Source organism: Plecotus auritus (assembly GCF_963455305.1).
Source record: "Plecotus auritus genome assembly, chromosome: 5".
In the NCBI taxonomy this organism is placed as follows: domain Eukaryota; kingdom Metazoa; phylum Chordata; class Mammalia; order Chiroptera; family Vespertilionidae; genus Plecotus; species Plecotus auritus.
The window spans coordinates 8,956,760-8,980,222 of NC_137776.1; the positions used below are offsets into that span (position 1 = coordinate 8,956,760).

Genomic DNA, 23,463 nt, shown 5'->3' on the forward strand with positions numbered 1-23,463 from the left:
CCTGGGATCTGAGCTATAGGTCTGCAGGGGCAGCAGCCACTTTGCCACCCTCAGGAGGGAAGCCAGGAGGCAGACAAATACTGGATGAGCCTGGGTTGGCCGCCTGCATGAGACAAATGAAACCCCTATTGTCTACGCCACTGTTGTAGAGTGTCTGCTATGTGTAGTCACTTGCAATCTTAGCTGATTAATATCTAAACTCACATCGAACGCTGACATATTCTCAACATATACCTCCCCGGACTCGAACACGGGAGGCCGCAGAGTAAAACATGCATGCCTCAGCCTGACATCCAGGGCGTTTTACAGATGCCTGAGGCGGATACCTCCTAAGCTCCCCCTGCACACCAGCCACACAGAACGGCCGGCCGCCCGTCAGCGGCCTCTCCCCTCCTCTCTGCCCATCCATGTCCTAGTCTTGTCAAGGCCCCTCTCACACTCCGCCTCCCTCTCTGGTCTGAATGGACCCGCCAAGCGCATGAGATTTCTTCCTCTTTTGATATCTCAAGGCAATTCCGTCTGCCCCTCTCCCGTGTTCTCTCCGTGATGGGCCTGTGCTCCCGGGAGAGGCACCTGAGGGCAGGACCCTGTCATTCTGTGGTGGGAGTCTCGCCCCGACCCGGTGCCCAGGGCCCGGGCCCGCACACAGCAGATGATTAACAGACAATGTCCCCTCTCCCAATGCGTCTCCGCTGGTCCCGGAGAGAGTCCCACCAACACGGAGACGTACAGGGAGCCTGTGTGACAGCAGGATCGCTGAGCGCAGCTCTCTCTCGCTGCTGTATTGTTTTGACACCAGCGCAAGTGATAATGGGCTGTTACTCGAGTGTCAAAGCGCTCACTCTAGCTTCCTGCCAGCCTCCCCTGCCTGTCACAGCCCAGTCTGCAACAGCCTCTCCATCAGCACCATGTGGCTTCTGCTTAAGGAACTCCGGTGGCTGGTCACTCCTCTCCCAGGGGGTCCCAAATAAAACCGAGGGAGTCCAGGAGGAGGAGAGTCTGGCTGGGGTGCAGGGCACACACCGTCCCTCCAGAAGTGATCCCAGCGTGTGTGGGGGGGGAGGGCGGGGGGGGGAGGAGGATGCAGGATGCTGTGGCTGGGAAGCAGTGACCAGGGCAGACTGCAGTCCTCTGATTAAGTAGAGCCACCGCCCAACCACCATCCCCCCAGCACAGCAATACTGAGGGAGCATGCAATTCACATTCACTTCAGGTTGCAAAAAGCTGGGGATAATAAAAGGAGGAAAAATTCACAGGATGAGAGGAGGTGCAATTTGAATACAATCTAAAAAACAAAATAACTCAAATAGGAATGCGAGCTGTAGCGTTTGCATATTAAAATACAGGCTGTCCTTCATCGCAGAGCTGGCCTGTGACAGGGAGAGGCCCCATGACTACAAGTCCACAAAGGAAATGCTATCTCCAGTAAAGAGTAGTTCTGAGTCTGCCATCAGTCCACTGGCCAAGGTCTCAAACAGATAATTGCTCAAAATGAGCTAAAACAAAGCAAGGGTAACATATATAATTAACTGAAATGGAGACTAAATCATCAATATAACGATAAATCTCTGAGAAGAGTGCTAATCACTAGCCATCTGAATCACTGAAAAGTGCTGTGTAGTATTGTTTTAATTTAGTAGCTACTATGTATACTATAATTAAAAATAATATTGCTTTACAAGCATTTGATACTAATGATGTGAGCTGGTTAAAAAATGAATGAGTGAAAGTTAATAAGAGAACATATATGGATATAAAAATTGCATTAAAATCCCATAAATAAGCTATTTAATTTTATAGGAAGGTGAATACTTCATTCATGAGAATTTTGATTAAATGAATGAATCCCTCACATCCCCGCCCCCATGAGATGATTAGAGACTAGATCTGTGATGCTTGCACTGTGCTCTGAACTGGTCCAGCTCTTCTTATTTTTCTTTCTTTCTTTTTTTAAATATATTTTTAATCATTTCAGAGAGGTAGGGAGAGAGAGATATAAATATATATATGCCAAGCGAGTGACTGGAACAACCAGAACGACCAGTCACTATGACTGGCACTGCAGCGGCCAACTGGCTCAATTGGGGCCCCAATCAGTCCCCCTCCAACCTCCCGCAGCCCCTTCCCCCAGTCAGCCCAGCCCAATCAGCCCCCATCAGGGCGGGCTGGCCGGACCCCATCCGTGCACAAATTCGTGCACCAGGCCTCTAGTCAATGATGAGAGAGAATCATTGATCGGCTGCCTCCTGCATGCCCCACACTGGGATCAAGCCTGCAACCCGGGATATGCCCTGACCTGGAATTGAACCACGACTTCCTGGTTCCTAGGTCGACACTCAACCACTAAGCCATGCCAGCCAGGCTAGCTCTTCTTCTTGTTAACATGATGCTTCATCCTACTCCCCAAGGCCTCTGAGGGAGCCTCCAGGCCCAGCACACTCCCTGCTCCAGCCCCACCTGCCAACATGTAGTGTCCCACTGCCCCCTGCACTGTGGATGGTCACAGCGCAGAGGTGGCTGTCAGATGGCCAGGCCTGGGCAGGGTGAGTCCTTGGGAATGTTAAAAATAGGACAAGTGGACCCAGGAGGGAGTGGGCACTGCGACTTGGCAGCCATCACACTATAATATTTGGCAGAAGGAACATTCTATTTCCATTTCAGTGAGTTTCAGTGTCTCCCATATAGGTGTCGTTATTCTTTTACACCAAACTGGGTTGTTTTGCCTATGATCTCGTGGATGATCATTGGTGGGGAAATAAATAAATTTTAAAAATACACAATTTTAGAAACACGCCTTTATGTACAAATCTATGAATGGGTAATTATCAAATAGACTGTCCACTAATAATTATATTTGACTCTGAGGTACACCGTGCAATTTTTGATACCGATTTACCTTCGTAATTATACTTTCCTTAGAGTATTATTAGCTTTCAGTTGGGAATTCTAATATTAAAATAAACACACAAAAACACAGTGGGACCACACAGGTACTAGCTATGTTTTCCCACAGGTAATCCAGGCCTAATTTTCTTTTTTTAAGGATAGAATATTGCTCAATCAAGGGCAGGGATGGGGAGACAGAACTGTTTGAAATACAAAGAGAAGGGAGAGGAAGAGTGAGAATGGAAAAGGCTGCAGGATGAAGGAAAAGAAGAGGATACAGCAGAATAAATGAAAACTGCCACGTGGGCGCTCCCCGCCGCTTCCTTTCTTACTGCCCCGGTCACAGGCTGATCGCATGATGCAACCACGTAACTGAATATAACGTGACATGGCCTCATGTCTCTACCTATCAGACTCTTTAGTCCCACAAATGTCACTATTTTACCCTTTTGTAGGCCACGATCATTGAGCCCAGGTAAACGTGCGCAAAGCAACAGGATCTCCTGGCAAAGCTGTCTCCTGTGAGATGCTCCAGGGAGGACAGGGGAAAGGAGGAGCCGGGATTCAGAGGTGACATTACATTCAGATTTTCCCGGACACCAACACCTCCTGGCAACCTGTCCCCCAGGGAAAACATTTACATCCCTTCCACTCCACACAGTGCCCCGCTCTTGGTGAGACAGGTCCACAGAGGGATCGCGTCAGAAGAGGAGAAAAGAGAGAGGCGACACTGTCGGAGGAGGGATGGGAGGGAACGCAGACTGTGGCTCAGCCCGGCTGTGAAAGACGGTGTGCTGACTCAGATGGCTTCGCTGCGGGCCAGTCGCGCTTGTAGGAAAGTAACTGGATATCTAGAACCCACCAGAGGAGAGGATGGAACCGATGCAAAACAGTTGTCATCTGACTACGCCAGCGGCAAGCATTCCCATTTGTCACTAATAAAAACGATGGCATCTTTTAAAATACACAAATTCAACCAGATAATTTGGGAGGAAAGTTGCATTGTAGTAACTTTATAAATAAAATATACAAATATGCATGAACTGCTTTGGGGGGAAATGGAAAAAGGCGATGTATTACAGAATACTCTGTCCACAAAAAGGGGCTTGACTCTTTTCTTTGCCGTGGAATAGGGTTTTGTTGATCAAAAGACATGAATGTCAGAGGATCTATTCTTCTTATTCCGTAAGAAATTAAAGAGATTAAGGAAACAATACTGGCAATTCTCATCCAGTATTTCAGAATGAGGGACTTTTTTTTTTTAATTGAAAGCTACAGAAAACAAAAGAAATTAACATATCTGGCTTCTGCATAGTAAAGTAATAACACTAGTAATTATAATAGTAACCAAGGTGTACCCAGTCTTTGCCCTGTATTATACACTGTATACGGCTTGTTTTATTGAATCTTTCTAATAATCCTGGGTGAAGGTATTATTGTTACCCCTATTATATGATGAGGAAACTGAGGCAGAGAGCACAGAGCTGCGAAGCAGTAGCACCAAGATTAAAAGCCCAGCAGTCAGCCCTGGCCAGGTAGTTCAGTTGGTTAGAGCATCATCCCTATACACCAAGGTGGTGGGTCCAATCCCCGATGATCAGGGCACATACAAGAATCCATCAGCGGATGCATAAACAAGTGGAACAACAAATCAGTGTTTTTCTCTCTCCCTTCTCCCTCTCTCTCTCTCAAATTAATCAGTAATTTTTTTTAAAAAGCCCAGCCATCAGACTCCTAAGTCCACAACACCCAACCACCGCACTCTACTCTCCTGTCCTCAATGGGAAGAAAATTCTAGAAGACACAGAATTGGAGACCGAGCCATTACGCCCCATGAGACAGTTCTCACAGCTGATCTGACAGATGAGCTAAGCCAAGACGATCACCTGTTCGCCAGGAGCCACTCGCAGCAGTGCCTTAGAGAAAAGAAACCAGCAAATCCACACGCTTTTAACCATTTACTTTTGTTATGTTGGAAATTAAATATATATTTTTTATTTTTTTAAATATATTTTATTGATTTTTTACAGAGAGGAAGGGAGAGGGATAGAGAGTTAGAAACATCAATGAGAGAGAAACATCGATCAGCTGCCTCCTGCACACCTCCTACTGGGGATGTGCCCACAACCAAGGTACATGCCCTTGACAGGAATCGAACCTGGGACCTTTCAGTCCGCAGGCCGACGCTCTATCCACTAAGCCAAACCAGTCAGGACATAAATATATATTTTTTAAATGCTAATGTACAAATGTGAATCTGTCAGTGACCTTTACTTACAAATTTTAGCTTGGTTTCCTTCTACATCCTCACAATGTTGACAATACTACTTGTTTGATTTGGTTTGGTTAATCAATTCTAACATTTAAACTGGATAATCATTTCCAACCAACTTGTTGCTGCACAGGATGGAAAATAGACCTAAGAAGAAAACATGACATAAAGCAGCGAGTACATGTCCTGCTCCAGAGGGCGGCCCCTCCCGTGGTCTGAATGGATCAGGCTGGAGTCTGAGGCGAACAGACCACTATCTGCCTGATGGAGTTCTGCTTCTCAACTTGACCCAAAGAGACCTGGGCTTCACCCCTGTCCCTGCCCACCCGTCACACATCGGCTGTGGAGGGCCAGCCAGGGGACCCGGGGAGGAGTCCTGGCAAATTCGGTGAAAAGTCTGCCGCCGCCCAGGCCACCAGCTACCAACCCATTACCAATCGTCCCGCACACAGGACGGCACTCTCACTTTCCCAGAATCCCCAGGGCTGCAAACAGAACTGTCGTGGTTCCACATATTCCAGAGCCTTTTTAAACCTCAGGACAAGCAAATGACTGCGGCAGTGTGGGGACACGGGTCCTTTCCGAAGCGCTTCAACTCACCACGTCCCAATGCTGAGCGCCAGCCTCCCCCCGACCCCGCAGACCTGCAGCACGCCGTTTCTAGTGCGGGGAAGAACCAGCTCGGGGTACCGTGAATCAGGTACCCTGCAGCAACCGTCAGCGCATGCCTTCCAGGAAACGAGTCAAAGCCCTGAAGAGAGAATTTCTAAATGCGACACCGCCCCCCTTCCGTGCCCTGGAAGTGTCCTTCTCCCATGGGATTAAACCGCTGATTTGGGAAGAAGACGTGCCTGGGAAAGCAGTCCTATCAGGAAGCTCATCTGCATCGCACGGCTTCAGAAGTTCCACCGGAGAGGAGCTGTGCGTGACAGAGTGTTTTACCAGAAGTGTTAGTGCGGGGGGAACTCACCTGGGGATGCCCTGAGCGCAGCGCCGCCTGGGAGCGAGTGTGGGAGCCCACGAGGGGTTGGAGCGCATTCAGCTGTGCCCCCCCCGCCCCCGGCGCTGGTAATGAAAACACCGCCATCCGTCTTGATTTGTCAGAGAACAAATCAGTTTTATCTGTTCATTTTGTGGTTTAGTGTCATAGGTACTTTAGAAAGCATAATTTATAATTCCTCATGCAATTATAGATGAAATTAAATCATCTCACTTTTCCACAAGCATCAACATACTTCAGATTAAGTAGAAGGCACCTGTAATGTCTGTGACGTTCTCATCCCCCAATCGACCACCAGAAGAAAATAAAGGAAAAGGAGGGGAGATGGTGTAGCATCTTAATGAGGTGGTCTCGTTCTATTAAGCCAGGCCTTATAGAGGCTTTTATTTATATTCTTAATAATAACCCACTATAATACCTAACCATGCCCTAGACATGATAATACCTAATCATGCCACCGAGGGGCAAAGGGTAGGGATAAGCCACTGCTTCAAAGCAGCAGAATTACTGGGTTTGAACATTTGCATCCTGGCTCCATCATTTCCTTGCTGTGTGTCCTTGGGGAACTTATTTAACCTCTCTGTGCCCTGGTCTCCTCAGCTATACAATGTGGATTACGGCACCTATGCCACACATGGTTTGTGAGCAATAAATGAGTTAACATCTGTAACAAGTTAGAACAGCGCCTGGCACGTGGAAAGCTCTGTGCTCGCCAGCATTATAATTGGCAACAATAGATACACCGCTCTTTTTTTTTTTAACAAGTAAACATACATGAAAACAACACTTTATCTTACTGACTAATACGGAGGAATTCCAATGGGAGATAAGGGGAAACACACTACCGATGGGTCCTTGACTGAGTGGTAAATTGGTAATTTTAGTAAACTTCACGACAATGCAACCAAGATCCCTTATTAAGTACTAGGTGACACTCAGTCCCCTGGGAGAATGGGCCCTGATTTACAACAGAGTTGGGTCTGTTCCTTTTCAGTCACCTGGTTAAACTTCATACCTGCCTGGAGACTACGACCAATTCATAATCTTATCATTAGTCACAACAGGACACCCCCTTGGTAAGACAGAAAAGCCATTGTTGGTCCTAACTGCATTCCTTTAAACTGCTAATGGGTACATTTTAATATCCACGGGGATGGGGGCCTACAAATATAAAAGGAACACAGTAGCAAACTGTAACTTAAAATGTTACCTAAGAGCCTTAACCGGTTTGGCTCAGTGGACAGAGCATTGGCCTGCGGACTCAAGGGTCCCAGGTTCGATTCCGGTCAAGGGCATGTACCTTGGTTGCGGGCACATCCCCAGTAGGGAGTGTGGAGGAGGCAGCTGATGGATGTTTCTTTCTCATCGATGTTTCTAACTCTCTATCTCTCTCCCTTCCTCTCTGTAAAAAATCAATAAAATATACTTTTAAAAAAATGTTACATAAGATATCTCTGATTTGTATACTTGAGCAATCACTGGTTTCATAATTTAAACTCATCTTTCATTATAAATGGATATTTTTGGTGACATGAGTACATTTTAATGGACAATCTGAGTTACATAAATCCTGACCAATCCTTGCTATGTGTGTTATGAAGCCCACCTAAATATTTATTGAAAGCAAGTAATTCTCTCCATCCAAGAGACACCAACATAATCACAGAGGGAAAGGAGCTCCCTGCCTGGGGGCTCAGGCCTCCGTGTGAGCGGAGGGACTCCAGGAGGCACCCAGAAGGGAGACAAGAGGAATGGTGCCCAGGACACGCCTGGGAAAGGGTGCAGGGTGAGCGGCAAAGACACCTGGATTCCAGCAGCTCCATCTCACACCTGCCAAGCTATGGGGTCAATCTTAGAATTCTAAACTGCAGGCGAGAGACAGAGAGAGACGGCCCATCTCCTTCCATCCCAGGGGATCCAACGTCAGGTACCAACCAACCACCAACAGGGATTACGACCCGATACTCCTTCAAGCTGGGAGCCTTCCTGACTTGTTTTGACAAATTCCCTACCCATTAGTGGGCTGTCCTCAATCAATCTAAACAGAAGAAAACCTTCCCGGAGAGTTTCCCCCAATGACTCTTTCAGAGAATCTCCATCCTATTGCACAGAGCAGAGACCAGAGGCTAAAACACCAACTGTCATCAGCTGTTAACTCCCGGGACATCTCTAACTCAGGGCCGCGGTTGTGAAACTCAGTAACTCACCCGCACAATGCTGTGTGTGTTCTTTAAAAAAGGAGAAAGACCAAAATGTGGGCAAGAACAAAACTATTGTAAAAACAAAATATGAAATCAATTAACGAACGCTTCCTGAATGACACAATGTCCTTCTACTCTTCTCCCACATTAAAGAACTTAACTCTGTACCACAAGGCCAAGTGAGAAAGAAAGCAGGTCAATGCCAAATTAAAAATAATAATAACAATAATTGGCCTTTCACCTGCAATAAACCAAATGGGGGAAAATGCAGTCTCCCATAAACGTTGGAGGAAGTCACTGGTGGTACAGCAGGGACTAGGGCACAGCCTCAGTACTTACCTCCTAGGTTACTGATCCCACCTACCTCTTTCTAGACAGAAAGCTAATGCTTCCCATTTGATTTGAACACCAAAAGCTTGCCCGTCCGGCGGGGCTCCGTGGTTAAGCGTTGACCTCTGAACCAGGAGGCCACAGTTCGATTCCCGGTCAGGGCACATGTGCAGGTTACAGGCTCGATCCCAGTGTGGGGTGTGCAGGAGGCAGCCAATCAATGATTCTCTCTCATCACTGATGTTTCTCTCTCCCTCTCCCTTCCTCTCTGAAATCAATAAAAATTGTACGTAAAAAAATAGAAACCCGAAAGCTTCACTATTGTGTAGCATTAAAAAATGATAATAAAGAATATGTAAGTTATACATTAAAGCATTAAGTGAAAAAAAAAACTAGAAAAGAATGACTGATAAGGCTGCCTGCTGTTATCTCTGGGTGGCTGGTCCATGGGGATGGGAGGGTGGCTTCTTTCCACTTTTTGTGTATATTTTTAGTTTTCTATAACTAAAAGCGTTTGTTTTTTTATTAGAAATAGATTTTTTAATATGTAAGTTTCTAAGGAGTTAGATATATAAAAATGGGGTCTAATAAAATAAGTTCTTATAAAATGCCATCTCAAAACAGCAAGTTCAATTTTGTTAGTTAAACTTAAAACAAGCTCCCCACTCCGTTTAAACATATACTAGTATGTGTATAGTACATGGTAGCTACCAATTCCAAAACGTCAGCCTTTGGTTCGTGCCTATAAAACACCGTTACTGTCGGCTTGAACGGTAGACTGAATCGACAGACGAGAACTATGATGCCACGAAGCGGGACCCTGGCTGAGGACACATCCTCTGGAGGCAGTGTCCGGTGTCAGGAGGCTGTTTGCCTCTCAGTCTCCGTTCGCTCACTGGTACGATGTGGACAATAAATTTATCTTCTTCGGGGGGTTAACATGGGGACTGAATGTTAAGCACCTAGAACAGTGCCTGCTATGTAAGAAGCACTAAATAAATATTAGTTCTTAACAGAATAAACCCATTCATCATATTGCTTTTCGTAAATGCAGCCATAGCTTGTCTATCACGTAAAAATGTCAGTGTCCTTTTCAAAATCTAGACCATGGCTTAATATAAGCTAATTCTGGCAGCGTTACATTTACCCTATCCCAAACATGACTGAGTCCACATCGGTAAATTTTTCTGAAAACTGAGGTTTAACCTTTTAAGGCCTATATCATGTGTTTTTAACCCTCAAAACCCATTTGAAACCTTCCATTTTGTTCGGGCTAAGCGCTACTTTATAGAAACCTAAATCGGCCACATTTCGACAAGATGGGGAGGACAGGGCCAGATCTGCATAGCATGACGCCAGGTCCTCCCTACCACTTGTCCATACTCACCGTTTACTCCCCCACCCCCACGGGAATGGCCGATCCGGAGGGCAGTGGCATCATCTCCTGGGTCCTTGGCTGTGTCCCCAGCACCTAGCACAATGCCTGGCACACACTAGGCACTCCATCAGTACTTTGCTACACGCGTAAATAAAATGTGTGACAGAACCAGAGAATTAAGGTGCAATCGTTAAATCTTCCTCTGTAGTTTTCTTCTCCTGAACGCGGGAACAATAAAACTCAGCCGCGTTTCCTCCAGGGACACTCCACAGGCTAAATAAAGTGCTTTCTTTCCAAATAATGTTGATATACATTCTACCGCAGAGTGTCTACACCAGGCCCCCTTCCTAAGAATCCTCCCTCCCGTCCCAAGGAATCACAGTAGTCATCGTAACAACACATGACATTTAGAACTGTCCTTTGTAACTGTGGCTCTGCAGCATATATTAAAAAAACACACACACACACACAAAATCCACCATCAGAAGTTGGTGAAACTGGTCAGAGCTTTTGATCCAGAACACACTCTTCCCAACACGGGGGAGAGGGGGTTGGAGAGGTGTTGGGGAAGTGGCAGCCTTTATCTGGGAGACAATGAGGCCTTGGGGAGCCCAGTCTTTGCGGGCAGAGGTTTGATGCTGGAGCCTTCCGCTTCTCATCCTTGGATTGGTAACACTGACAGAAACCTACGGTTTCCCCGCCCAGCTGGGCCGGAGCAGGAGGAAGCTAGGGCGCTGCTATTTGCATGCAGCCCGCAGCGATCTTTCCACCCTGAGTCACAAGCCCGTAAAACAGGAGGCAGGTTTGCAGCTCTGTCCTGGGCGATAGCTAACGTATTTCTCCAAACTCCAGAGAAGCAGACAGACAACAGCGTAGTAAAACCTTTGTGTGTTTTTCTCACTGACACACAAATGATGTTGCCAACTACTGCTTTTGAGCAAGCAAACGGTATGCACTCAGACTCTCTCAAAGCTGCCATCCCAAAACAACAAAACGCTGCTTTTCAAGGCCCTGGGTCTTCAGATGCCCATCACAACCAGGAGAAATCCACGTGACACCTCAGAGACCAAACCAAGGTGCCCATGATGACCAACCGGCCACGGAGGGCTGGCTTTCCCTGCCTCCCGCCACCTCCTCTGGTGCGCCCCGTGTCACACACAGATAGAAGTGGTCCCTAAATAAGTAATAACCCCCCACTTACTGGGAGGATGCAGATGAATGAATTACTATGGCCTTGAGATCCCATAAGAATTTTAAAATTCAATAATCCTGTATCTGAGAAAAGTCGGACAAAGTATAAATGTACAATGCACGCTAAGATAAAAAAGTGAGAGAACTACAATTGTGAAACTTCACAAAGAAGTGGCTCAAACTGTAAGATTTAGATGACAGTGCTCTTATCCATTATTTTTTTTAAGCAGGGAGTTTTTTAAAAGCATTTTAATATTACAAAACGCTCCATGGCCAAGAATGTTTTACTGTCTATCATGAATGTCAAAGCAGACTTTGTTTAGAGTTGGAATAGGATGGGACAGCACCCAGACTGAGGGTTGTATCAATGGAGTGCTTTAAATCTGAAGTCTCTACCGTAGCATTTGTAAGTGTTTTAACGGATGCGCTTTTCACCACATGAGTTCCTCGAACGGAATCTGTGCTACATCTTCTCAAAACACAGAAAGAACCAGGGTCCACAGCACCTGACGGACTCTAGCCTGCCATGAAAATATGAAAGGCAGTTTAGAAGGGAATGAGATTAAAAACACTAATCACAATATAAACTGTATCGGAGTATCACCAATGTTAGCTTGTCCGTTTCCTACTCAGAACTCTACAAAGCTATCCATTTGTAATGGGACACACTCTAAATAGTACATAAAAGTCGCATCTCATTGTGAGTCCATCGGTTTAACCTGGATCATTTCACATGAATGACAAAACACAGAACTTACATGGTAAGTCCCCTCAAGGTCACAGGCAGGAATGCCTAAACTCTGAGAAGGACTTTAAGCAGTTTAAAAAATACTCCAAAGCTAATTATCATCATGGCCATGTGCCCCAATGGAACAGCTCACTGAAAACACTGCTATACACTGCTCTCATCATGGAAGAAATAATGAGCTAGATTTTTTAAATGAATTATTTCTGATGGTGTGATTTTTTTTTTAATGGGCAGGTAGAAATCGCAAGGCCAGAGGTAAAATGAGATGACACCCACCCACCCACCCAACCCCCCCCCCCCGCCCCGCCACACACACACACACACACTGGCCTTAGCAGTTTTTATCAAATACTTCCTACTCAACCACTAGGCAGCCAACATACCAAGTCAGATAGGGTCATCCCCTCTGCTAAGTTACACAGACAAAAATACCATAAGCTGGCCCTCATGTGAGCCATAATTACATATCTGTATATGTGTAAGAATATGAACAGCTTGGCCGGTGTGGCTCAGTGGTTGAGCATCGACCTATGAACCAGGAGGTCATGCTTCGATTCCCAGTCAGGGCACATGCCCGGGTTGCAGGCTCAATCCCCAGTGTGAGGCATGCAGAAGGCAGCCCATCAATGATTCTTTCTCATCACTGATGTCTCTCTCTCTCCCACACTCTCCCTTCCTCTCTGAAATCAATAAAGATATATATTTTTTAAAAAGAATATAAACCAATACAAGAAATACAGGACTATAAAGATTTGTATTAGGTATTTTCTTAAGTATCTATTAGGCAGGGAAGTAAGATAAGCATCATTTTCCCCCCTTGGCAGAAGCAGTGTTTCAGGTTTGCTGTGTGAATGAACAAACATATGTGCTCACACACATACATGAGTATTTCATTGTATGTAGTGAAGGAGGGAAGAGTTAGGGGCTTGTTAGAGATTTGTGTTGGCCCAGCCAGTGTTTCACATTTTGGCCCGTCCAGCCCTAATGAGGTTCATTGAAACCTGGTTAAGAGCAATTTGGGGGTAGCTTTTTTAGCTCTCTTTTGAGAGCCACAGAATTTTTTTTTTTTTTTTATGCAGCTTGTTTGTTAAAAGTTTGCTCCAAGGCCTAAATTTTCTAAATATGCACCTTTTTCCAACATTGCCCTTATAAAGAGAAAACTGCTGAGAGTGTCCCAAACATGAGCATTTAATTAAAGAAGGAAAAATAGAAAAAAAAAGAGAGAGCGCCAAAGAAAGAAAGCAAAGAAGCAAGGCAAGGCGAGAGATCATTTTAAACATTTTCAATGGGGAGAGTGTCAACCTTTCAGAGCAGGACACCTCGGCTCCAGACAACACGGGATTGTCAACCACCCTCCCTCCAAAAAGAGTGCTTTTCTGAACTCCAAGGTCATGATTGAACTCACTGATTGTTTATTTGAGACCATAGTATTTGCAGTATTTCTAGGGTAAGAACTGCCATTAAGTTTAGCAAAACAAACATTATTTTGCATTAATTTGTGGCAAACCTAAGTTTTAAAAAACTTTTTATGAGCAAGGGAGACCCATAGATTCAAAGACTTAATAGACACATCAACCAAGCACAATAAATACATAGATTTGTATGGCTCCCGATTTGTATGGCTCCTGACATAGCAAACACTTAAAAAAGTTTATGAAACAATTGCGGAAAGGTGAACCTTGGCTGAATATTTCAAGATTTTAAAAAATTGTCTTTGCTTTTTTAAGAATCACGCTGGTATTGTGGTTATTATTTTAAAATAAGCTTTATCTTGCCCCGGCCAGGTGGCTCTGTTGTTTGAAGCATCACACCATACACCAAAAAGGTGGCAGGTTCGATTCCAGGTCAGGACACATACCCAGGTTGTGGGTTCGATCCCTGGCTGGGGCAAATACAGGAGGTAACTGATCGATGTTTCTCTTTCACATCAATGTATCCCTCCCTCCCTCCCTCCCTCCCTCCCTCCCTCCCTCCCACCCCCATCCTTTCTCTTTATTTTTTTTTAAATATATTTTATTGATATTTTACAGAGAGGAAGGAAGAGGGATATAGAGTTAGAAACATCGATGAGAGAGAAACATCGATCAGCTGCCTCCTGCACACCTCCTACTGGGGATGTGCCCGCAACCAAGGTACATGCCCTTGACCGGAATCGAACCTGGGACCCTTCAGTCCGCAGACCGACGCTCTATCCACTGAGCCAAACCGGTTTCGGCCCCATCCTTTCTCTTTAAAAAAAATCAATAAAAACATCCACGGGCGAGGATAAAAATAAATAAACAAACAAATAAATAAATAAATAAAAATAAGCTTTATGTTCAAGAAATACTTAGTAAAATATTTGTAGTTAAAATATGAGGTCTAGAATGAGCTTTAAAACATTCCAGTGGGGGAGAGGTGAGGTTGAGGCAGCAATAAGCAATGTAGACCATAAAGTGTTAATTGTGAATCCTAGATAATGAGTTCATGAGCATTTAATACACTAGTCTCTCTACTTGGCATATTTTGCATGTTTCCGTAATAAAACATTTTAGAGAATTAATTTAAGAACAGAGCATTTCAAGCACTGAACAATCTAAACTGAAAGTGTATTCATTTCCAATGACAAAATTTACTTTGTAAGTAACTTGTATGTAAAGTTCTTCCCAATAAAATGTTGTACAAAGCTAGTCCACTGGAAAGTTTATACTAATAAATACTATAGAAAATAAAAAATACTTAAAAAGTAAGCCATTCCTTTTTTTATATAAATATCCTTACTATTTTTGTTTTAAGTCTTATTCTATTTACTTATTGTTTTTGTTTTGTCTTTGTTTATTGATCTTTCAAAGAGAGGAAGGCAGAGAAAGAGAGAAACATCAGTGTGAGAGAGAAGCATTGATTAGCTTCATCCCACACACACCCGGATGGGGGATCAAACCTGCAATCTAGGTATGTGTCCTGACCCTTAATCAAACCTGCCACCTTTCAGTACATGGGGGACACTCCAACCAACTGAGCCACACTGGCCAGGGCTATTTATTTAATTATAAATTAGCACCAAAATTATAAACAAATTCTATAAGTATTGCTATTCTCTGAACCTCAGTATTTGATATTTCTGAGCTCAGAGGGTCAAAAATCAACTAATAACCTACACTCTACACTCTTCGTGTGTAAGTAAACTGCCAAATGTACGCTCCATGAATGCAAGATTTTTTTTTCCAGTTTTTTACCCCCAGAACCTAGAAAAGTGACTGGCACGTGGTAGGCACTTACTATTGCAGAATTAATTACTTTTGAAGATCAGAATCACTCAGCAATATGCTTTCTTTTCATATCAGGACTCATCCTGGCCTCATAAGCAAAAATTGTATATTCATTACACAACCTTCAATAGACATTAATTCTGTGAGGTTTGGTTTTTTTAAATTACTTATTTGTTTTTAATGAGGTATGTTTTGCTTATCTTGAATAACTATCTCTATGTGTTGCATCACAGAAATAAAATATGCATAATTTATCATTGTCTAATAAATATAAACTAAACTAAACTCCCAGTGGTCACGTCTGTCACAGGACAGCCTGTGGGGAAGGACCCTGACTCTGGATGTGGGTCTTCCACCCTATAGTCCTGTACCACAGGGAACGTTACTTCCCCTGTTTATTCGCCTCAGTTTCCTCATCTGTGGAATGGGAAACATAATTTACTTAAAAGAGCTGTTGTGAAAATTAAATTACTTACTAAATGTAAATCTCTAGAATAGTGTCTGACATATAGTAATTGCTCAATTAGTGTTACCTAGCACTATGAAGACTCTAAGAAATGCCTTGGTTTATACATCATAGAGGCCTATTTATGACCTACTGACTTTTTAAAATCTTAAACAGAATAAAACAAGAGAAATACATCTGTACCATGTACAAGTTTTCACATTTACAGATAAATTAGGGACAACGTGAACTGATTATCAAAATGGGGAAATAAGGTAGAAACTTCCTACTTTTTCAGAGAAGAATTCATGAAGTAGAATTTCATATTTATAGATTGTTTTCTGATTAGAAAAAAAAAGATAAAATCCCACTTAATCTACCCTGTTGACATAATATATTTCCTGACCTTTTTTTCTATGCATATATGTGAAATTTTATATAATTAAGACTATAGTGATAGTTGCATTACTCTGGGGGAGGGAGGGGAGGGGAGGAGAGAGGAGGAAAAGGGAAAGAGGGGAGGGGAGGAGGGGAAAGGGAGGGGAGGGGAGGGGAGGGCAGGACAGGGGAGGTCAGGGCAGGGCAGGGAGGGGAGGGAGAAGAATAAATGGAATGATGAGTTTAAGTGGGGAAAGAAGATGGGGGTTTCTGCATAGAAGTCCCCTAGGTTCACACCCCTCTTCCAAGAGACCAGCCGACTTTGATTGAGAGACAGGGACACATAGCCTAATATATGCTATAAAATGTCCTTGCTGCTCACTAACCTTAGCCCACCTCTCCTGGGAAAAGCAAAGAGCCTGCCATCTTCAGCGTTTTGCATATACAAAACAGCAGATCAGATGCATCCTGTAGCTCACATCCGTGAGAATCACAGCTCCTGGCATGTGTCCTGGGAAGTGCGGGGTTTGGGTAGGTTAGAAGCATAGTGCCCATGATTTATGACGGTAACCTGTGCCTTTCTCTCTCGGGTACCAATTGCTGGTTTGAAGTAAAGAAGGTTACTACTATTAAAAAGGGGTAGGGGTGGGAGTTGGAAATCTCTGAATTCCATTTTAGCGGAACGTCTATCATCCTTTGGAAGTTAATATTCTTTATTAATACAACCTCTGAGAGGGAGTGCCCTCACAGAAAAAGAAACTGCCAATCCCAGAAGGGGTGAGGGTGCTGGTGGAGGTGGCGGTGGGCAAAGGGACATCTGTAATCGTGTCAACATAAAAATAAAGTCTTAAATAAATCAATAAAACTAGAAAAACAGAAAAAAGAAAATCCTCTATCAGGTTCCTTCTATTGTCCCCAACCACAGTTCCACCAACTTGGACTACATATAGATGCCTGATTACAACCTGAAAACAAGAAGAAGAAATTGTCCCCAACCCGGGAGCATGGGTCCAGGCCCTTGTCCCTGGGACTCGGGCATCACTCCAAAATAATGACACTGCGAAGACGTTTTATCTTTGAAAGGCGCTGTGAAGACCATCCCATCCCGATTACTGAAGCTCGTTTCTGGTCATGGCCACATGCAAAACCGCGCTTCAGGGGCCTCAAGTTTTGCAGCAGGTGCAAGGAGGCCGCGCTCCCGCAGCTTAGCTCTGTCTGCGGGAAGGCGGGCTCAGGAAAGGCAGTTCCAGGCTGCAGAGGACTGGCCGGGGCCTCCCCACCCCCTGGGGAAATGACCGAAACGCTCACAACCAGAACCAACACAAAACCAACCGGAAAACGAGAGACATGAAACCTCAGGCCTCGAAAAGGAGGCCACACTTTGTCCTGTGCCTCTCCCAGCTTCCTCACCCTCTGCGGCCCGACCCGCACGTGGACCACCTGTCCCATCATGCTCTCTGCTTGTTCCAGAACAACAAGCAGCAGAGGGCAGACCTTCCGTGATGTAAATGACAACAAAGACCTAATGCATTCATCTCAAAGCAAACAATTCTAAGTTCTCCTATCTACCTGCAGCAGAGACCAAGGAGCCTAATTTAAAACAAAGGGAACACACTGTGGTTTCTGCTTCCCTCTGTGAGATTACAGGACAGGACCCCGTGGCGAAACCTTGGCTTACCTACAAAATAAAGCACACCTGTGACCTAGGGCTCCTTCCGAACGTCAATTCAACGTTTTAAACGCGTAACAGTTCGAGTTTTTTAAACCCGGATTTTCACCAACTTTGGGGAGGCGGATATTCGCTTTTGACCCGCCCCCTGTTTAACTCTCCACTGTAGACCGTCTTTCCTACTGGTGTGTGGCACTGGGGGTGCAGGGCTCTCGGTTCGCATCACTGAATGGAACAGTGTGGCTCCCTGGTGCACGGTTCCTGCGCGCCCCTTCCCGGAGCCCGTGCCAAGAATCAAATCTTGGCCACTTAGCGCTGTGCGCTCCACATGTGAGCTCACGGCGCGCTGAGCAGCCGTGCTAACTGAGATGGATAGCCTGTCAAGCAGGAAGCTGGCACACCAGGATGCAAGCAGTGGGATACAATGACCTTTACATTCAGAGAGAAATATCCCTAAAGTGGCATGAAAAGTTTAGGGGGGGAGGGGGGGGGATCCTTTTATTTCATAGCATGGAGTGAAAGCATGCTGCCAGCATGCAATTTGCTCGAGATCACCTCTTGAATCCTTCACACAAGAAGGCAAGTCCTCGGAGAAAGGAGGTGAATCATCCTTTATTGAGCTGCTGTGAAAACAGCGGACGCCACGGTGCGCCGTAGGCGGCACCAGACCGCCGAGCACTCCAGGTGGGGTTCAGAATGCACTTGGGCTCACTAGAGTCAAACCTTCTGGGCCCCCTGGCTTCGGATGGGTTGTTATTTTGGTAGAACTAAGACAGAATCTAGATACTTCATGACAGCATTTTTTACGGTGATGATCTGCTTACAAAATCAGAGTCCAGAGCTGGATCCCTGAAATCCCATGTCCTTGGTCACCGTATTTGTTACTTTGCATAAACAGCTCAACCGCTCCTGGTTTCCTTATCTGAATAAACGGATGTTCTGACTGAGAGCTCTTAGGAATTTTTGGAAGAGGAACTCACACACAAAACAGCAAAGATCCTTGGCACATCCACACGTGTGAAGATGGTAACTTATAGGAATATACGAAGGAAATTGGGATATAAGACAAAACCCCTAAGTCACAGGTTTCTCTCCTCCAGTTGTAACTATTATCATAAACGAGGCAATTCAATCATTTCAGCTGGAAAACAAGGATAATCATTCCACTGAGTCAAAAAAAATGTCTCTGTTCTTCAAGGTTTGGGGGCTGTTTTTGTTGTTATTTGTTTTGTCAGTCCTCTGGCAGGAAGAACAATGGGGTCTGCCTAGAACGCGGCAGCCCAGGCTCACAATGGGCTCCCGGCACCGCACAATGCACGCTGAAACACTGATGCAGTTTTAATATTCAATTAAATAGGTAAGAGGGACTGATCACAATGACACTGAGACTTTCTTTTTCCTTTTTTAATGAATGGATTACATCAAAACTACAGAGCAGTATTCAAAGATAACAAAAGTCAGATGCATCCATTTTTTGTTCTATTTAATTAAAAGCCGATTGTAAAGTGCGGAAGTTGCAGTAAATACATTTTTAAAACTGAGCGCTTATAAATCATGTACTAAAGTTTGGCAAGTTAGGAATGAAACACCTCAACACCAGCTCAAAAACATACCCCTCTGAGGACTTAGAGAAAATACCAGAGTTATCAATGGAAAACAATCAAAAACACCGAGGGATGATCACTTTGAAATGCAGGGTGATTTGGGTGGCTCTAGAGGTGCTGGTCCAATCTTTCCTAACGCAACTAGAAAATAAGACTCCACCCTGCCAAGCGTGGCTCAGGGATTGGGCACCGACCTATGAAACCAGGAGGTCACGGTTCGATTCCCGGTTAGGGCACATGCCCGGGTTGCAGGATAGAACCCCAGTGTGGGGCGTGCAGGAGGCAGCCGATCAGTGATGCTCTCTCATCATTGATGCTTCTCTCTCTCTCCCCGCCTCTCCCTTCCTCTCTGAAATCAATGAAAATACCTTTTTTTTTTTTTTTTAGAAAAGACTCTGCACAAAATATTCTGCTGCTCACTGTTTGAGAAAGATGCTCAGTTTGACCATCCTCCCCCAACCCCTGTTTGGAGAATTACTGCAGGGAACACATTCTTGCTCACATCGTGACAGACAAAAGGCGTGAGGCAGAGAGGAGAGGGTGAGTACCTTGCGCCTGGGCCGCGGAGCTGTGGGAGTAGCCCAGGGCCAGCAGCGCCGTCTCCACCAGCTGGCTGAAGAGCACGTCTTTCCGAACCAGGACGAACTCGGCGTGTTCTTCTCTGTTGTCATATTCGAGAGAGCCGTCCAACTGCTCCACCACGCAGAAGACAGGAATCATCAGACCTGGGGGGGGCACGGGTCAAGAGCAGAACGCAAACATTACCAAGCGCATCTCAGTCACCACGATGAGAAGGGAAGAGACAGTCATAAAAGTCACTCATCTGTGATCCATGGTGGTTTAGAGTAAACAAGCCTCCCAGGAAGATGGGCCTAATGGGAAAGCTGTGGATCCTCCCCTCCTTTATTACTACTCTCGGGCCGCGGCCAGACTGCCCTCCGATTCTAGTCATTAAAGGGTGGGCCGCACCTGAGCTCCCAGGTGGCACATAGGTGAGGTCCAGGCGACGTGCGGGCCCCTCGCACCCTCCCCCTTCGAGTCTATGGTTTCATCAGTCACTATCCATCAGGACGCGTATTTTCAGGTCAGATCTGCTTTGGTCGGAAAGTGTTGTGAATTTCCCAGTAGGATGGCAGGTTTGACTTCAGGGCTTTGCCATTATGTGACTATGTACCAGAACGTCAAAAGGCGTGTACGAGACGCTTCTCCTGTATATTTTATGTTTCTAAATCCTGATAGATAGGTCATCCATGAGCCTGAAATAACCTGTCCCTGAACGTCCTGATGGTTAGCTTAGGGCACAATATACATCGAAATAAAAAAAACTTTGTCTTCTTTAAAATTATGATTTTTATCCATCTACTTCCGTGACCACTGGAAGGGGATTGTCTCTTCTTGTGTTTTCAGAGGAAAGAAGTAAACTCCCCCCGAAGAATAAAGCAAATTAGTCTCGTTAAAAATCTGTTGAAATCTGTTGTCACTGAAATATTTCTCTGCTTTGTATCAAAGTGTGAAAAGCTAAAAAAATGCTTAATTTGCCAAAGATTTTTATAAACTGTTTTTTATTTTTAAAAAAAAAGTTGTACAGGAGTTTAAATCTAAACATAGCCAAGGCATGAAGAAGATCGAAGCTTCACCAACATACAAGCAATAAACATGGACTCTGTCCCATGCGACCTACACAGATGAGTATGTGACTGACTAACAATCGGCTCTGGATCTTCTCTTGGTGCGAGAAAGATCCCAAGTTCTGAAGGATGGTGGGCAGGCGGAGAGAGGGGGGTGGGGGGTGCGTGTCACCGTGAAGCCCCTCACCCTGAAGATGACCCCTCTGCGCAATGCCGTGCGGGGGGCGCCTTCCCTGTGGCCGGACCCTGGCAGCCTGACTCACTCCGATCTGGGCAGAGAGGGTGGCAGCAGACACTCCGCCAATGACCAGCTCGCGGATTTTTGTTCTGAAGATAATACAAAGGCACAACTGGTTCCCAGGTGCTAATTATTATTATTAAAGATACTAAGTATTGGGTGTCATTATTAAGTGCAATCCTTATTAACAATAATAACACTCATTAGGAACTGCTATCATTAGAGATCGTGGTAATCGTTATTAAGCCGGCACAACACTCTAACAAGTCACACCGCATCATCCCTGACTCAGTGTTCACTCTGGAGAACAGCAAAGCACCAGTGCTGCTTAGAGCAAATGCACCATCGGTGGGGTGGGCTTATGGGAAACAGGAAATAAGGATGGAGCAGACTGATGGTTCCAGACAAATTAGAGAATGCAGCCTGGCCACGGAGTGCCTTACAAAACACATTTTTAAAGAAATGCTTATTTATTTACTTGTGCCCAGAGTATTCCCAAATGTAAGGAAGACATGTAATGAATAGTAAAAACTAGATTTCCTCCAAAGTATCTCATTCAGGTATCCAATTTGTATTCCCGGAACACCTACTGTGTGCCAGGTATCCCCAGTGGCGCCAGGGATACAAGGGAGAGCAAGTCTGATTGGCTGCTGCCCTCAAGGCAGTTGCAGGGGCTGTAAAACCTTCCGAAGCAAGAATAACATTTTATAGGACCCACTCCTGAGAGGCCCTACCGGCAGGGAACAGCCCCCTTTTACACCTTTTAACTCTCACATACTGCTACATAATCCCTGTCTGAGGAAGCAGGTGGATTTCTACTTTTAAGGATTTCAATATATGCACACATAGGGCCGTGTCGTCAGGGGCGCCATGAGCCACTTCACCACTAGTACCTGTGTGTACATGAGTCTCGATGCTGACTATCCATGTGCAGTTCCTAATGCTAACACCTGAGTGTCACGCATCTGGGAGTCACAGATAACAACTTCCCATGAATCCAGGGGCTCCGGGAGCTATTACGTATCCATTACTTAGGAACCATAAATCCTCAAGTGTAGGGTCGATCGAGAAAACTTAAGACACTATTCATTCTTAAAAATGGTATTAATAGTCCAATGAGCTCAATATGAAATACGGCATGGCAGCACAGGGGCCTACTCCACGGAGGGCCTTATATTTTGGAAGTGTCAGTGACCGAAATCCTTCCTAAACATTTTAGTTCGGTGACTGAAGGAAGCAGTTGCTGTCTGACATGATAACCATAACGCCTCAGCGTCAAAGAGCAAATACCCATCCCTCACACGCATCCCCTACTTAGTCAGAAAGAAAAAACAAGGGCTTGGAGGTAATTTATAAAATAAAACAACATTAACCAGAAGAGTGTGATAATAAGTGTGTTCTGAAGCCCATATGTATGAGATACCAAAGAAAATCATAAACAGGTTATATTTAATCCCTAGGGAAAATGTACCTCTTCGCTAGGATTTCATCATTCTAAACAGTTATGAAATTTTTACAATGAAATACAACCGTTACAAAAGAAGGGCAAGACAGGAAAAACAGACTCAATTTCTAGTGACAATGACCAGAGAGATGAAAAATAGTACAAATGAGGTCAATGGTGGGGAAGAAGAAAATTAATGACCAGGTTCTTAAAGCCTTTGAGAGCAACTCCGTGGGGGGGGGGGGGGGGGGGAGATGATAAAAGAACGTGTAGAAATATATTCCAAAAAAAGGTGCTTATCCGTTTGGGATTATCCGCCCCGCCCCCCCCCCCCCCCACACACACACACACACACACACACACTCTCCAGGCAAAATGAGAAAAAACAAAGAGAAAGGGAAAAGTGGCAACAGATGAAAATAGAGAGACTGTTTGGAAAACACTTCCAAAAATAAATTAAGGATGGGAAAAATCGAAAGGGAAGTCCAATGAGAGAACAGCCATGTAAAACCAAAATGCTTTGACAACAAAAGTGAGAAATAACCACGAATTAAAAAGCAACCCTTGCTCTAGCCCCTTGATTCCTGACTGCAGCACAGACCCATTTCCAGATGATCAAGCGGAGACCTTTGAGCCTTTGGATCGGAAGCCTCGCTGAGCCTTTTACAGTTGTGGGAGGGAGGCCGGGAGTTTAATGCAGGAGACAGGCACAGAGCCACAGGCACTCGGAAAAATTACCCGTGGTTCTGCCGATTGGGCTACACGGTGAATCCTGTTGTCATAGAGGCAAGATAAGCATGAGG

The 23,463-nt window shown here is 45.0% G+C and overlaps 1 protein-coding gene across 1 annotated transcript in view; it reads right to left on the reverse strand.

Annotated features, from left to right (window-relative positions):
- SATB2 (SATB homeobox 2) overlaps positions 1-23,463 on the reverse strand; it is a gene marked incomplete at its 3' end in the record, with an annotated part of 179,355 nt that overhangs the window by 137,426 nt on the left and 18,466 nt on the right. The window contains exon 2 of the mRNA XM_080671126.1: positions 19,899-20,075. Coding sequence (XP_080527252.1) covers positions 19,899-20,075 — 177 coding nt within the window. The remainder of the gene's footprint in view (positions 1-19,898; positions 20,076-23,463) is intronic.